Genomic DNA, 15,929 nt, shown 5'->3' on the forward strand with positions numbered 1-15,929 from the left:
CAATTAATTCATGGACAAGGAAACAGAATAGGTTCTCAATAATGTTTGGTTTAAATTAGGGTCAATCACTAGGTAATTATTAGTATTAAAAACTATTTAAAACATTTTGACATATTCACAGGTAAATGATGAGAAGGCAATAACTGGACAACTGAATGAATGGGAGGCATGAAACAAGGCAACACATGAAAAGGGACTGGCCTGGACTGGATATTAGAGACCCCGGCTCTGAATTCAGCTTTTGTTTCTTACTACCTCTGGAACTTGGACTGGTTTTCTCAAATCTGAGAAGAACTAGAACCTTCCAGTTTAAGGTCTATGGTCTTTTATCCTATAAACCTTAGATGAACAACCAATTTCTATATAATTCACCAAGTGGACTGTCAACAATTAAATAATGATGGAACTAGGTCCTGACATCTGCCCCATTTCTTTAAAATAATGATGGAACTGGGTCCTGACATCTGCCCCGTTTCTTTAAGTGTGAATTTTTAAGGGGAAGGAAAGGAGAAGGAGTAATGGGAGTGATTAGACTCCAGCAGACAATATCAAGAGTCAGCCCAAAGTGCCCAAGCAAGTCATGCTAGGAAGGAATGTGCAGAAAGACATGGGAATCACCAAGTCCTTTATTGGAGGGAGGATAGGAAACTCTGGAAGTCACTGGTTTAATTAAAAAAAATAGCTTTAAGTCAATTTATAGTTTAGCCAGAAGCAAGCATTAATAAACTAAGTAAACTAACAAAGGATCATGGCCTTTGGTCATACTCCATTAGAATATAAAAATGAAGTGTTATCAATATAGAATATTATCACATCATTAAAAAAGCTGGGAAATAGGTGAGAAGAGTGACAGAGAGCTCTAAAGGAGATAATTAGATGGCAGGGAAATGGATCATTTCATGGCCAATTGTTTCAATGGTGCTTATGAAGATCAGCAAAAGTAATGACATATACTTATGTAATTCTTATAGCAATCCCCCAAAAACAAGACCTACAAATCCTTCTTTCCTATGGCTAATAAATGGAAGACCTCTCAAAATCTTCAATCTTAACACAGATCATCAATTTAAAATAATGAAATCTCCTCCAAAGAGACTAGCAGGAGCTTCCTTAGTAATCAGTATAAAAACGATATTCAAATGTGTCTATATTTATCAGTTTTATAAAAATAAGTATACTATTTAGAAATAGTTTAATATAGTTCTTGAAAAGAGATTTATTGTAACAGATTTTGAAGAGAGAATACCAAATCATGAATCAAGTACCATCTGTTCTCCACTCTCTAATTTTATTTTAATTTGTTGATATTTAGATCCATGCTGATAACTTGCCATTTAATGTGCATTAAGCACAGGTCAATTCATTACACATGGAGCTTATAAGACTAAAATGTCATGTGAATGAAAATATATGAGCATTGAGGTTAGACTAAAAATTAATATTGTTAGCTAAAAGGCACAGTAGAAAGAGCATTGGTCTTGGAGTCCGGGAAATGGGAGTTCAAATCCAGCCTCACTTACTTACTGTGTGACCTTAGGCAAGTCATTTCATTATGACTGCCTGGCATTCAAATCTGACCATTGGACCCAGATGGCTCTGGAGGAGAGAGTGAGGCTGGTGACTCAGCACAGCAGCCCCGCCCCCCACTCAAATCCAATCCATGTGTTTTTCATGGCATCACCTCTCTGATGCCATGGTCTTCAAGAATGAAGGACAAACATTAAGATTATTAGTCCAAAAATACTGTTTCTGGTGGCTATATACAAATGTCTATAATGGAGAGCTCTGGGAAGCGAGAGCATTTCATATCTCTATTCAAAAGGCCTCGGTCCACAACCAATAAACTGGGGAAATGTTTCAAGAACCACGTCACAGACTGCTTCCAAAGGTATTTTCCATGTTAGGACAAAAGTACAGCTTTCAGGAGACATGTGGCCCAAGTTAGTGTTCAGAGAAATTTCAAAATCCATCCAACTTTATTATAGGAGTCTATCTGAGTGACAACCTTCTGGTCTTGTATTCTGTTCCATCCATGTAACTTCACCCAAGTTTCACAGCAGTGGGAGTCAAAAAGACCTGGACTGAAGTCTTCCCATGGAAATCTCTTCAGCATCCATAGCAAGGGAGGCACCAGCCTCCATGCACTAAGTCCTGAACCCCAGACCTTCACAGGCCCCAAATGGGGATGGTCCATAGGATTACGGGCAGGTGCTCACATGGCATAAATCACCTGTTGACTTATGGAGGAGAGTCCTATTTTTTTAAATCCCTTACAATCTTGGCTTCAGACTTTATCATCCTGCTGACACTGTTCTCTCCACACCAATGATCTCTCAGTTGATAAAGGCCATTGGCTTTTTCTCCACTCTCCCTTCCCTTGCCATCTGTAGCCTTGGCCATCAGGGACCACTCTCTCTTCCCTCTAGGTTTTGTCAAGCTCTCTGGGTTTTCCTCCCACTTCAGACCATTCCTCATTCTCCTTCAGTGTCCTTGGCTCCTACTCATCCCTTCCAGGTGGCACTCAGGGATCTTCTCTACCCTTGTGCCTTTACAATACTTCCATAGGGATCTCATTCGCTCCCCAGGACTCACTGACCATCTTGATGCTGATGAGTCTCAAATCTACCAGTCCAGCCCCCACCTACTCCTGTCCTTCAGCCTCACATCTGCCTTTCAGAGAGCTTTAAATCCAATGAACAATAGTCATCAACTCAGTACTTCCCAAACTGAGTGCATGAGCTTCTCCCTACAGCCTCCCCTTTTCTTTATTCTGGTCACGCCAAAAGACAACCCTCTCCTCCCAGCTCTCTCAGATTCACAACCTAAGAGTCAACCTGAACTCCTCTCTCCCTCTCTGTCTCTCTCTCTCTCTCTCTCTTTCTCTCTCTCTCTCTCTGTCACCCATGTCAAGGTGTTGTTGAAGCCTGTCAATGGTGCCTCTGCAACATCTCTCCACTATGCCTCCTTCTCTCCTCTGGCACTGCCCCCAACCTGCTGCAGGTCCTCATTACCTCATACCTGGTCTGCTGCAATAGCCTGCCTGGGCCTCTAGGCACTCCCCACTGCCATCCATCCTCCATTCAGTCACATTGATTTTCCTAAAGCTCAGGTCAATTAATAACCTCCAATAACTCCCTCTCACCTCCAGGCTCAAAATCACAAGCCTCTGGCTGGCTTTCAAAGTCCTTCATATCCTGCTCCCCCCATACACCTGACTCCCAAATACTCTTCCATCCAGTGACACTCGACCTCTTGGTTCTTAGAATGCTCCCTAGCTATCCCCCATGGCAGGGACGCTTTCCTTCTACCACTCCAACTTCTGACCTCCCCAAATTCCTTTAATTCCTGACTAAATCCCACCTTTTATTGAAAGACTTCTTCAATCCCTCTTAATTCTAATGCTTTCTCTGTCAGTCGTTTCCTATTTATCATATCTAGAGCTGCCAAGTACATATTGGTTTGCATGTTGTCTCCTACTCAGACTGGAAGCTTCCCAGGTCAAGAACTGGTTTTTGCCCCCCTACTGGCAAACAGTAAGCACTTCACGAATACTGATGATTGATTAGGTGACCTCTGTGAATTTAAAAACAGATTTCATCAATACAGAGAGGCCAGAGAGCTCTGATCCTAGCCAACTGTAGCACAATGTTGTCCACTAGATTGCACAAGTTTCAGACATGATTTCAGGTAACAGGTCAAGTTCCCCAGGAGGAGCCTCTTCTGAAACCAGCCTGTAAATAACCTTCTCTGCCTCCATGATCCTCTCCCTCAGGGGCATCCTCTGTTCCTCAGGGTCCAGGTCTCTGCTGGAGTCAGGTACGAGATCCCACATCAAGGCTCATGAGCCTCAGCCTTAAGACTGACTTGTCCTCTAATCCATGGACACCTCAAAGGGATTCTCCGAGTCTCTGGGTCTCCCTGCCCTGTGTCTCTCAGGGGACTGTGTGGAAGAGAGGGAGCTCTCCAGACACCTCCAAGAGCCACCCAAGGTGAGTTGTGATGATACCAGGCCAAAAATCTTTGAGCTAGTACAAGGAAAACATTCTGGTCAGCTTGTCCTTGGAAGTGGGAGGAGTCTTCAACTGCCCAGGGAGAGCAAGAGAGTCCAAGAAGTGCAGCAGCTGAATGAGACATGCGATCCAGCTCTCACACGTGGTCAGCACCTGCCCTGAGTCTTGAGGAGGCCCATCTTTGGGGGCTCCCAGGAGTCAGCATGCAAGGTCAGGTCCCACAAGCAAACTGGGTTGGTTTAAAATGGAGCCGAGCTGGAAATGCACGCATTCCCACTAAACTCAACAAATAGTTTCTGGGTGATCTGTTTAAGTATTAGTTTGGAGGAAATGAAATTTTCTTATTATAAAGTTGAGTCAATCAGTGGAAAAGCTAAAAGAGAATGTTTTTCTTTTGAATTAAACGATGCAATCCCAGCTAGTCAGAAATGCAGAGCTTCTAGAAGTTTCCTGAATCAAATGACAATTCTCCCTCTAGCAGCATAAAAGACAAGTTTAGAACATTCTAATCCCAAGGTAGGTCATCTGGATCTAATTAACACTCCCTGAGAGCTGTTAAAAATAATTACAAGTCAAATAGAACACTCAAAATGTGTGGGGAATTTTACCCCAGAAAACAAACAGAATTGGCCTAAGCATCAGAGCATCCCAATTTCTGAACACAAGACTTCCCAACCATCCAAAGTGCCCGGTGCCCTCCTCGCTCAGGTCAGAAGCTGGAAGGAGCACGTTCCAATCCAGCCTCTGAAGTCCATCGAGGGCCAGACTGCCTCCAAGTCCTCATCTGTCAATCAAGGACAAGAGCAGCCCCTCCCTCCCAGGCTGTGGGAGGATCTAGGGAGATCCCAACTGTAAAACTGTGGCTGCACACAGCAAGCACTGTAAAAAGATTTTATTAATTTTAATCAGGTCATCATAAAACGTTTAAGCCAAAGCCACCTCGAAAAGCAAATCCAACCTCCCAGTACTCCCTGCAGAGCCAAGAAAAGCAAAGACAAATGTCACTGGGTGGGACAGAAAAGAGCAACCACATCCAGAGAAAGAACCGTGAAGTAAACCTGAGCAGGTTGTTTCTGTTTTACAAATCTGTTTGATGCTTTATGGTTTTTATTCTCCTCTCATGGTTTCTCATTTCTTTTTGTCTGATTCTTCTTTTACAATGTGACTAATATGGAAATATGTTTACCATAGTCACAGAGGCATAACCTGGAGGAGGGGGGGGGCCTGGGAGGGAGGAAGGGAGAAAACTGGGGAACCAAAAACCTTAAAGAAAAATGAATGGTGAGAATGTGTCATCTACATGTTGGAGAAAGAAAATTAATTAATTACAAAAGGAAGAAAGTCTGGGAAGGTGAGCTTGGCCAGGGAAGTCTGCCCCAAGGGCAGCAAAGCCTTAGAAGGCAGCTCTCAAAGAAGGACAGGAGAAAATACCATTCTTTGGATGCCCAGCATGGCTCATAAGCCAGGAAGACTAGTGCTCAACTCCTTGGAGACCCTTAAGTGGACCCCTCACTGCTCCTGACCTAGAGCACACCATCTCCCAACAGTGTCTTCCTGGGCTCTCTGCCCACTCTGGCTTCCGCTATTCTCCAGGAGGCCATTCCTGATCCCCAGGAATGCCAGAGGCTCCCCTCTGCTGGTCAGCTCCAAGTTCCCTGGCTGTGTCTCCCCTGGCAGAGCAGGAGGGCCTCTCCTTTAACGCAGGGATTGTCATGGATAGTTACTGATAATCTCACAGCAGGTTCTGGGTCCTGCTCATAAGTGGTAGTGACTTGCCCAGGGTACCCTAACGACTCTCTTAGCTTGCTCTTCATCTGCAAACAGAAACCATCACAGCACCCCCTCAGAGGGCTCCTCTACCTCAAGCCTGTGCACCCCTTAAACAAGGTGCTCTCTAAATGGGAGGTATACTTCCTTCCCATATCTAATGGGTTATCCAGGCTTCCACAGGCTATCTCTGAAGCTGCTGTTGCTTCCAGCATTGTTTCTTTGGGAAATGGTGCCATGTGAGAGGAAAAGAGGAGAGGTAAGAGCCCGAAGACCCCCTCAAAAGACACAGAGGATGACCAAGGCAGGGGAAGGAAGGGAGAGAGTTCTGCCAAGTCCAAGAGGGTGGTCAGGGGTTTCCAAGCCTCCTTCCTTCCGTCTACACTGTATCTATATCATTCAATCTGTCTATCTAGGTCTGCCAGCCTGTCTGTCTCTTCTTGCTGAGTGCCCTTCCTTCCACAACTGTTAGATGGCCATATCATTCCCAGAGTCCCAAAGGATATTTGGGCCCCGCCAACGGCCCCCTGGAACACCCTCAGACACTGGAGGCCTGAACTCTCCCATCTCATTTTTTCTCTCTTCATCTTCAGGTCTTAACCTACTGCTTGGTACACTGTTGCCACTCACTGAATAATGCTCATTCATTCCCTGTCTCCCTGGGGCAGAGGCTCCAGACCTGGGGAACTGGTCTGACACTGTCCAGTTGCTCCATCTTCACAGACTTTTCCTTCCAGGGATTTCAGTTGAGACAAGAAGGATCCTTCTACATGATTGAGTCCTAACACCCTCCCCTCCACTTGGTCATTACTCTTTCCATCCTCCCAAGGCCTCTTTTCCCTGTTGTAGCAGAAGGAGGGACAGTATCAGAAAGCTGGGTAGGTGATGGATGGAGATGGGAAATAGGACCAGTGAAGGCCAGGTCTCTGCTGCCCTCCCATCCCAGATCTCAGATCATACCCCTGGATACAACTTTTGGAACTGAGGATCTACCCTCAGGGGAGAATACCACTCTTTTCACCATTGATTTCACAGTGAAGGAGGCTAGAAAACCATCCTCTTTTCTTAAGCTGCAGAGACAGGAGCCCCCGACTCACTCTAGTAAGCCCAGGTCTCGAGTGTCCACCCTGAACAACACTTCCTACTGGAGTAACCTTGGGTAGGTCCTCAAGTTTTCCCCAACAATTGGGTAAGGCCAGAGTGCACAGAATGCTAGGCCTAGAGTCAGAAAGATTCATCTTCCAGAGGTCAAATCCAACCTTAGACAGTTAGTAGTTGTGTGCCCCTGGTCAAGTCACTTCACTTTCCCTCAGTTTCCTCATCTGTAAAATGAGTTGGGGAAGGAAAGGGCAAACTACTCCAGAATTGTGCCAAGAAAACCCTAAATGAGGTTTACAGAGTTGGACACATGAAACAACTGAACAACAATAGAAAAACATTGAGGAGTCTACCAGCCTCCTGCTGTTCTCAGATGCAATGTCACCTGAGGTTCATTTTCTCTTCAGAGACCTGAAAAGCCCAACCCAAGTCAAGGTGAGGCCTGGTCAAGGCAGACTGTAAAGTGGGGACCCTGACGAAACCATCTTCCTCCCGGGTTGTCCTGAGGATGCCATGAGATTGTATTTGCAAAGCGCTTCGTACATGGGAGGTGCTGCTCCCTCCTGCCCACCCTTCAACCCTCCAGACCAGCCTTACACTGACAACAACAAGTGGATGATAGCTGGCCTCTGGATGGGGATTCAAAGTTGACAAAGCACTTTACAAACAGGACCACATCTAACCCTGACAACAACCTGCAAGGCAGATGCCGCTGTTATCCCCATTTTACAGCTGAGGATACTCAGGCAAAACTGAGCCAGGTTCACCCAGCAGCCAGAGAAAAATGTGAGGCCAGATCTGAATTTGGGGTTCCCTGTCTGCCTCCAGGACCTTGCTCTGGACACTGGCCAAGCTGCCTCGGTCTACTTACTTGTCAGAAAATTGTTTTCCCTGCATCTCAGAGGTCATTTCCTATGCCCACAGACACTATCTTGAAGTCATGCTGCATCCACATGGAGCCATGGACTCACCTGGTGGAAAACTGAATGAGCACATTCTGGAGCATCTGCCTGATTTCAAGGAGAAAAGATTCATCATCGCTTAATGTGTAATACCAATACTGGACATAATCCCTCAAGGAAAACTGGATAACCTGAAAGGTGGGGGGGGGGGGGGGGGGAGACACAAAACATCAGTGAGGATTAGAAGAAAAACACATCAAACAAAAACAGACCCCCAACACCCAGGCTTCCTGTGGGTGGTCAGCAGCCAATTAAGTCTCACTTGGACAACACTGGCACAGAGCTCAGCAGAGAGGTCCCAGAAGGGACTCATTCTACTGAGCGATGCCTATCATGCCCCGGCTCCCAAGCTCCAAACTGCTTCTGAAAGCACCTTCTCTATCCAACTTCTGAGTGGGGAGTTCCTATGAGAAATAAGCTTGCTACTGATAGCACTACACGGAGTCTGATGATCTCCTGAAATGCCTGGGCCATCCAGGGGCAGATGCCAGTTTCCGGAGTGTACCTGACTGGAGCATCTTGGCGTGGCTCTTTAATGTGTCAGCAAGTTCCCTAACTCTAACTAACTGTGGCACTATTTCTCATCTAGCCACAAGTTACAGAAGACATGGAAGGCATCATCACCACTACAGCCACTTAAGAGAACCACAAATTCTACTGAAAATGTTTGAGAAGAAGTGTGCAATGCTGGACTATTCTGGCAATGATAGAACTTGAAATTAACCTTTAAGAGGTTTCCTTCTCATTTCTTAAAGATACTAAATGACATCAGATGTTTGCATTAGAAGAGGTCAGTACTGGAGAGCCATCTCGAATTTAGCCCCAAGGACTCTAAAAGGGTGTATGTCCTCTGAGCCCACACTATATACCATTAAGTCTGTTTCCCAAGATGATTAGGGAAAAAGGAAAAAAGAACCTATAAGCTCTAAATGATGCAGAGAAGCTCCCTTTGGAGTGGCAAAGAATGGCAAGTGAAGAAATGCCTACAACCGGGGAACTGCTGAAAATTTGTGGCATATGATGGGGACAAAATGCTGCTGTGCTATAAGAATTGATGAGCCAGTAGATGTTAGGAAAACACGGAGAGACATGAAATAATGCCAAGTGAAATGAACAGAACCAACAGTATTACCATGTAAAGAATAACTATGAACAACTAAGCTATTCTGAGCATTATAAATATCCAAACCAGCTACAAAGGACCTCTGAAGGGAGATGTTATCCACCTCAGAGAAAGAACTGATAAATATAAGTTTGATAGCATGGTTTTGTGTGGGCACACATGTATGTGTATAGACACATACATATCCATCCATCTGTGACAACTAGTGGCCTCTAGTACGGGGGCGGGGGGAGACAAGACAGTTCATTTAAAATGTAACCAAAAATTAAATTAAAATTAAAAAGAAAAGATCAGTATAGAGTTTTGCCATTTTTTATTCTTCACAGAACCCAAGGGGAAAGCTAGAGTATTTCTGACTAATCCTCTATCTTAGAAAAAAACTACTTAGAAAAAAAACTACTCCCAGTAAAGAAGCAGACTCTGAATTGCCATAAATAATAATGTACTCTGCTTAACACAGATCAGGTCTTGATGGAACAAGATCCTCCTCTCCCTCCCCAGCCCCACCTCGACCCCAATCCCAGCAGCCAGGAGGAAGTGGAGCACAAGTTATGAGAGCCATACCCTTAGCCCCAGACCCCAGGATCTCCCCTTTCTGCCAATGCTCCCCTTTCTGTACTCCCCAATCTCTCCCTCCTGGAGGTGGAAACCCAAACAGCCCACGCTATCACATCCTTCAAGTGTACTTTCCGATACTGGTCTGGGACCCTCCAGTCTTACCAGCTATGGAGCAGTTTGGTCGCTCCTACCCCTCGGAGGGCAGTTGGCTAGGTCTTACTATATCTGCCCTCAGGCAGCTCCCTCTTGGCTTCTGAACACTGGCACTAGCCCTACCCCTGCATTATCCAAATTGCCCAGCTTGACCCTGCTCCCCCTAGCAGTTGCACTCTAAGTGCTAGGCCCTGCTGGGAAATCCTGGCCACTGAAGACTAAGAGCCTTTCTCAGAGGCCGGGGCTAAACCCTGACATTGCAATTAGAAAGACAGCTCCAAGAGAAAAAGAGTTTGCCACCCTTTTCCATTTTTATTCCCAATAATCAGCACACAGTAAACATTAGCTATGAGTCTTTTTCACTCAATTATTTGTTGCTCTTTCCTTAACAACAGTGTCCAATATAAACAGTCGGCCAGGGAGGTTTATCCAGAAGGGGTATCTCACCATTCATAGAAAACTAATTCTATATATAAAAGCTATTCCCATCCAAGGACCAAATACAGACAGGTCTGTATCCTATCAAAAGGTCAATAATATCTTGGCAATACTGAAGAGTAATCCACAACCAGCATAATAGGTAAAAAAAAATACTCTTCTCACCCTGGGACACTTACTTGCTGGAGAGGCTCATCAATGATATTGGCACCCGTCAATCTTCGATCAATCTTAATCATTCGAGCTTCCCGTCTCATTTCTTCTAAGCACTTAAAGAAAAGCCATCACGTTACTAGAGTGTGTCTTAACACCCTTATCATTAGCTTATCATAACCAACATGTCACTCTGTAATCCTCTTCAATCATAATTTTAAAAATTATTTTATAGAATACCAACAGTTTGCTAAAAATCCTATGAACTCTCTCATGTTCTTATGTGAACTAAATTCTGATCGCAACACTATATCACAATAATCACTAATTCTGATCATATCACAAAATCAAATGACTTGGAAAATACTCTATCATTATGCTAAAAAATCTCAAATCATTTTTATAAGCAACTTAACAAGAAAAAAAGGGGAGGATTCAATTCCATATATTCCAAGTATAACTGGCATCCTAGTTTCAAACCATTGTCACTGACATTCATGCCATCTTAAATAAATGGAATTTACTATATAAATGGATATTTTCCTTTTGTTGCAATTTTTGGGAATTTCAAGAAAAACTTAAATAACCAATTGACTTTGAACTATCCATTTTATGAACTACATTCCATATGACAAAGTTAATGGCAAGTCACAGACAATTAAGCGAGACTGGCAATGACTAAAAGAGGGGCCGCAGTCATGGCCTCCTGGGTTCTAATGTAATGAATGTCCCTGGAAGCTGCCTCTGGCCCCATCCTGTCGAGCCCTTTTATCAAAGGCAAAGATAAAGACAGAGTTGTTGGAAGAACAGAAAGTTTCACTCAACAAACTAGAAAAGATGGTCATGTCAAAAAAAAAGAGAGAGAGAATTTCACAGGGATAAATATAAAGTTCTCCACTTGGGTTCAAAACAATCACTCCCCTAGGAGGGATGCAGACATAAAGCTGGAGTGAACTCAAACTGAGCCACTTCGACAGGCTTTGATCCCACGCCTCTTCTGCGCTGGGTTCTCTGCTGCAGACAAAAATGAAACCATCGCCTGCCATCAAGGCCTCAGTATTTTGCTGGGGGGGAAAACAATCTGTACAGAGAAAAGCTAATAGAAAATACAGGCACACACTGAGGAGAGAAATGAGAAACCAAGAAGTTCAGGGGGCAATCAGGAAAAGCATCTGGGAGGAGGGGCTCCTGGGAGGGAGGAGAAGAAACAGCAAGAAGCCTGTGACACCTGGGATACAGAAGACCAAACTAGTCTGCAGGTGATCCCAGCAGCAGTAGGGGAACAGGAAAGTAATATGGTCAGCTCTGCAGGCAGGCCAATGAGGAAGGCACCTTCCAGGAGACAGAAAGGGCAGGGGGTGCCAGGGGATAGAGGGGAGGAGCAGACAATGGGAGTGAGCAAAGGGCAGGGAATTCTGACTACATGCTAAGCCCTGGGAAGATGAGAGAGCGAGGGAAGCACCAAGGGTGACACGAAGACCCAAGGAGCTGCGGCCTCCAGGTAGACTATGCATCTCCTTCCAAAGGAACTTCAAGCTCCCTTATCACTCCAAGACATAAGAGGGTTGATGTAGGACCAAGGAACGCTGGGCCATGGCTAAAAGGAAGGGCCTGGGTTGGGTTCATCAAGGAACCAAGAGGGTCCCAAGAAGAGAGAGAAAGAATTCATTGGAGAAAGTATGTGTGTGTGTGTGGGGGGGTGCTAATCTTGGAAAGCAAAGACCCAGGGGAGACAGAAGAATGGTCTTAGAAAAGATTAGGAGGATATTTTCTGCTCAGCTGACATGGGAGCTAGAGAAATGAGTCTTCATGGAAGAAATCTAGATTTCAGCTCAATAAAAGGAAGGGTCCCTGAAGACTGGCCAGGGCTGCCACTGGCAGGTCAACAGGGAGGCTGGAAAAACGTGATGGGGTGCCACACTTAACAACAACTGGCTCCATCTGGCAGCTAAAGTTGGCTAAGAACATAACCCAACTCCATCTGAACCTCAACAATCTTGTGAACCAGTGGTCCTACTTCTTGAAAATTAAGCATTTCATTCAAACCAAGAACAGCACTTTTACAACCAAAAATGTGCTATCTTTTCTGAAGTTCCTTTCCAGCAATGACCAGTCAAGTGCCTCTGCGGCTGCTCTGATTCTGCATCACTATGTTTATTATCTGACTAGGACAGTCAGCTGGACAGCGCTTCATTAATTCTCATAGAATGATTAAAAACCCTTGCTCAATCCAGGAGCAAAAAAGCAGCCCATTCTAGAAGAGGCCTGAGCTCTACGCCTCCCACTCTTCGAGCAGCTACTCTCCCCAGACGGACAGCCCCCGCATAGCCCTGCGAAGGGCTTACCTTAGGAATCCCCGTGGAGTTTGGAGGAAGGAAGGAATGCTCACACAGTTCCAGATACTTCTCAGAATTGGTTTTTCCAAACAAGAGAGTGACCACAAAACCCCTACAGGGAAAAAAAGCATGATGTTCAGGTTAAGAAATCATACTCTACCATTTAAAAAGTACACTCATGAGAAAGTCTATTCTGGGGATGACAAGGACCTAAACATACATGCCAAAGGCAGTGAGCTGAAGGGACTTGGAAATTATTTCTTAACACTGAATAATCATGTCATACACATACTCAACAGCACTCACAAATCTATTGCAGAATTTTAAATGACAAGTATTAAAGTTTCAGAATTCAATTTTGACAAACCGATTTCTCACAAGCAAAAAATATCCCATAAGTTGTTTCATAAAAACAACTTAAAAAAACACTCTGAGATCAACTTCTTTCTAAAGCCTTAGAGTAAAATTTAATATTCATTTATTGAATAATTTTTATTAAATTCTCTAAACGGCCCTTGACAAGTTTTAATTGGGTAATGTGTCCCAGAAAACTAAAAAGTTGGATACCCCAACTTTAATGTTACTAAGTTATCCATGAAGCCTTAAACAAATCTCCCTTTTCTCCAAGAGCAATAAGTACATTCCCTATGATATGGTGCTGCATAAATATTCTCTCCCCTCGACACCAGACCTGTAATGAAGTTTGTTAATACTTCCCAAAAATAAAAGTAGAAAAAGAGATTAATTTAATTACAGTCAAGGGCCTTTGAGGGATTGGCCCCAAATAGTTAACCACTTCACCACCACTGTCAATGGAGCTATCTCATGCCATAACAGGTAACTGCCTCATATGCTCTTATCATGATGAAAACAATGAAAATGATTTTTAATTGTATTTTTCTTAAGGACAAAATTTTTAATACAATAATGGTTGATGATAACAGTGAGTGATGATGGTGATGATGAGAGCAGCAGCTAATATTTATGGAGAACTAAGTCTAAAAAGCATTTTAAAAATTATTATCTAACTCATACTATAATCACATTCAAAGATGTGGAAACTGAGTCAGAGATTAATGACTTGTTCAAAGTCACAGTTTATCTATGTTTGAGGCTGGATTCGAACTCAGTTCTTCCTAACTCCAGGCCCACTTCTCCATCTGCCTAAAATCACAATTGCATAAGAAAATATTAAATCACCCAAAGCTAGATTAGTCACATCAAAATGTGAGGAACCGGACCTTCCCTCACAACTACTGACTTTAGAAATGCTCAAGAAAATTAAAATTCTGTTAATAAACAAAAAAAAGTTTACATAAAAATAACAGGTATAAAAAGAAATCAAATGATCTTTCCTTGCATTAAAATTAACCATCACAGAAAATTCTAGCCCAACAGCATTTACAAATTCTCTACAAAATCTCCAAATAATCCAAACATTTGGTGCCAAGAAGTTTAAGCTCTATTTAAAACAAAGTGAAGGAGGCTTCTCATTTGAGATTTGCAATTTGCTTAAATGGGCAAATTGAATAAAAAAGCAAAAAAGTTTTGTTAGGAAAAAAATCTGTTCTCATTCCAACTTGATCCTATGTGTTAATCTAAAATAAACATTTGTTGTAAGAAATCCAATCTTTTTTTAATCTGATGACCAGAAGCTAGGTGACCAGTGCCTTCCTGACAGCAGGCCAACATCTCACTGAACAAAAGCAAAGAGAAGAGGAAGAGGATAAAAGAGGAGAGTGGGTTGCTGACAGTCTAGAGGAATATTTTACCTCATTGAAGGCAACCAGATTCCCTCTGGTCCAGGAAAAAACACAAATCCCCATAGGTGGTATCCTAAGCTTTTCACCCCTCCCCTCCCAGTTGCCACCCCTAGATTGATTTCCCATCACCCCCTGCCTCTTGGCCCTCCTGACTCTCCTCTGTAGTAGACACCCCTCCTCATTCCTCCACCAGCCCTGCTTGGAAGAATTTCTTACCTCATAACTTTATATCTACTCTACATATTCTCTCAACTTATCTGGTGCAAGGAGCCTCCCGTCTTTCAAGGAGATTACAACTTCTGAAGGAATTGCCCTTTCTGATTCTTTACCCCCAGCTCGGTATCACAAAGGAACTATTTACTTTTTCTTAAAATATTTTTTTCTTACGTAATGGAAATTTTTATGGAAAAGTTTTTGGAATTTTTAATGGAAAACTATTGAAAAATAGTTTTCATTTATGGAATAAAATAATTTCACTAGTATAATATAAAAAGAGATGATTGCACATGAAACTGCCAACCAATTGAGTAAAGCTTGATATTAAATATTCAACAAAATTACCATGCAAATTTTTTTCTTTCTACCCTCCCCCACCCTAGAGATGGTCTACATCTTTAGACCTATTTGTGCCTAAGGGCTACCACTAGACACAAAGAGGTCTATGAATGTATAGGCATGTTTTAAAACTATATGGAAATAATTCCAGACAGCATTCCATAAGGGCTGGATCAGTTCACAGTTCTGCCAACAAAGAATTAGTATCTTCATTTTTCCATATCCCCTCCAACATTGGTATCTTTCTCCTTCAATCATTTGAGAAGGGAGCCACTTACAAAATGACTCATGGAAACCATTGAATTTGAAGACAGGTACAAAGGCAGAAACATGCTATAAAAATTCTAGTCTATACCTGCCACATTCACTCAGACAGGACTGTGATGACTCCAGCAAGGGGGGGCCTCCCTGCATCCCAACTGGGAGGAGCCTCCCAGGCCCACAGATGACCCACAGTGTGGGTCTGTCTCTGGGTCGGCCCCAAGGCTCTGTGGCCTAGGCAGAGAGTGAATTGTGACATTTAATTATTTCTATTCATTTGTGTTTTTAAATGGAGAGGGGAGGCAAGTAGTAAAGGGAAAGGATATTAGTAATAGTGACACCAGGAAAAAGAGGTCCACTAAAACATGTTTTAATAAATTTTTTCAACAAAAAATTTTTAACATTTATTTTTTAAAAGTTTAAGTTCCAAATTCTCTTGAGATAATAAGTTGATAGAGGTTATACCTGTGTAATCTGTAAAACATATTTATATATTAGCCATGTTGTAAAAAAACAACACGGACAAAAAAAAAGTAAAAAATAGTGTATTTTCAATTGCAATTAGACTCCATAAGCTTTTTTTCTCTAGAGGTAGATACCATTTTTTGCCTTCTTTTTTTTATGTTAATCTTAAATCCCCCCCCAAAAAAATTGTCATGTGCACAGGAAAGCATAAGATTCAGAACAACAAGCAATGAATTTCCATTTCAAGGAGATCCATCTACAAAATACTTCATATTGTGTTCCAAATT

General features: G+C 43.0%; 1 protein-coding gene across 7 annotated transcripts in view; it reads right to left on the reverse strand.

The window, feature by feature from the left end:
* SNX13 (sorting nexin 13) overlaps window positions 1-15,929 on the reverse strand; it is a 129,864-nt gene that overhangs the window by 75,892 nt on the left and 38,043 nt on the right. For 4 of the 7 annotated variants that reach the window (XM_074195428.1, XM_074195425.1, XM_074195427.1 and 1 more), the window contains 3 exons: window positions 12,608-12,710; window positions 10,289-10,378; window positions 7,847-7,968 (listed from right to left, as the gene is read on the reverse strand). In XM_074195428.1, coding sequence (XP_074051529.1) covers window positions 7,847-7,968; window positions 10,289-10,378; window positions 12,608-12,710 — 315 coding nt within the window. The remainder of the gene's footprint in view (window positions 1-7,846; window positions 7,969-10,288; window positions 10,379-12,607; window positions 12,711-15,929) is intronic. The other 3 variants (XM_074195432.1, XM_074195430.1, XM_074195429.1) reach the window with 2 other exon arrangements.

Source organism: Macrotis lagotis, chromosome 7, assembly GCF_037893015.1.
Source record: "Macrotis lagotis isolate mMagLag1 chromosome 7, bilby.v1.9.chrom.fasta, whole genome shotgun sequence".
Lineage (NCBI taxonomy): Eukaryota > Metazoa > Chordata > Mammalia > Peramelemorphia > Peramelidae > Macrotis > Macrotis lagotis.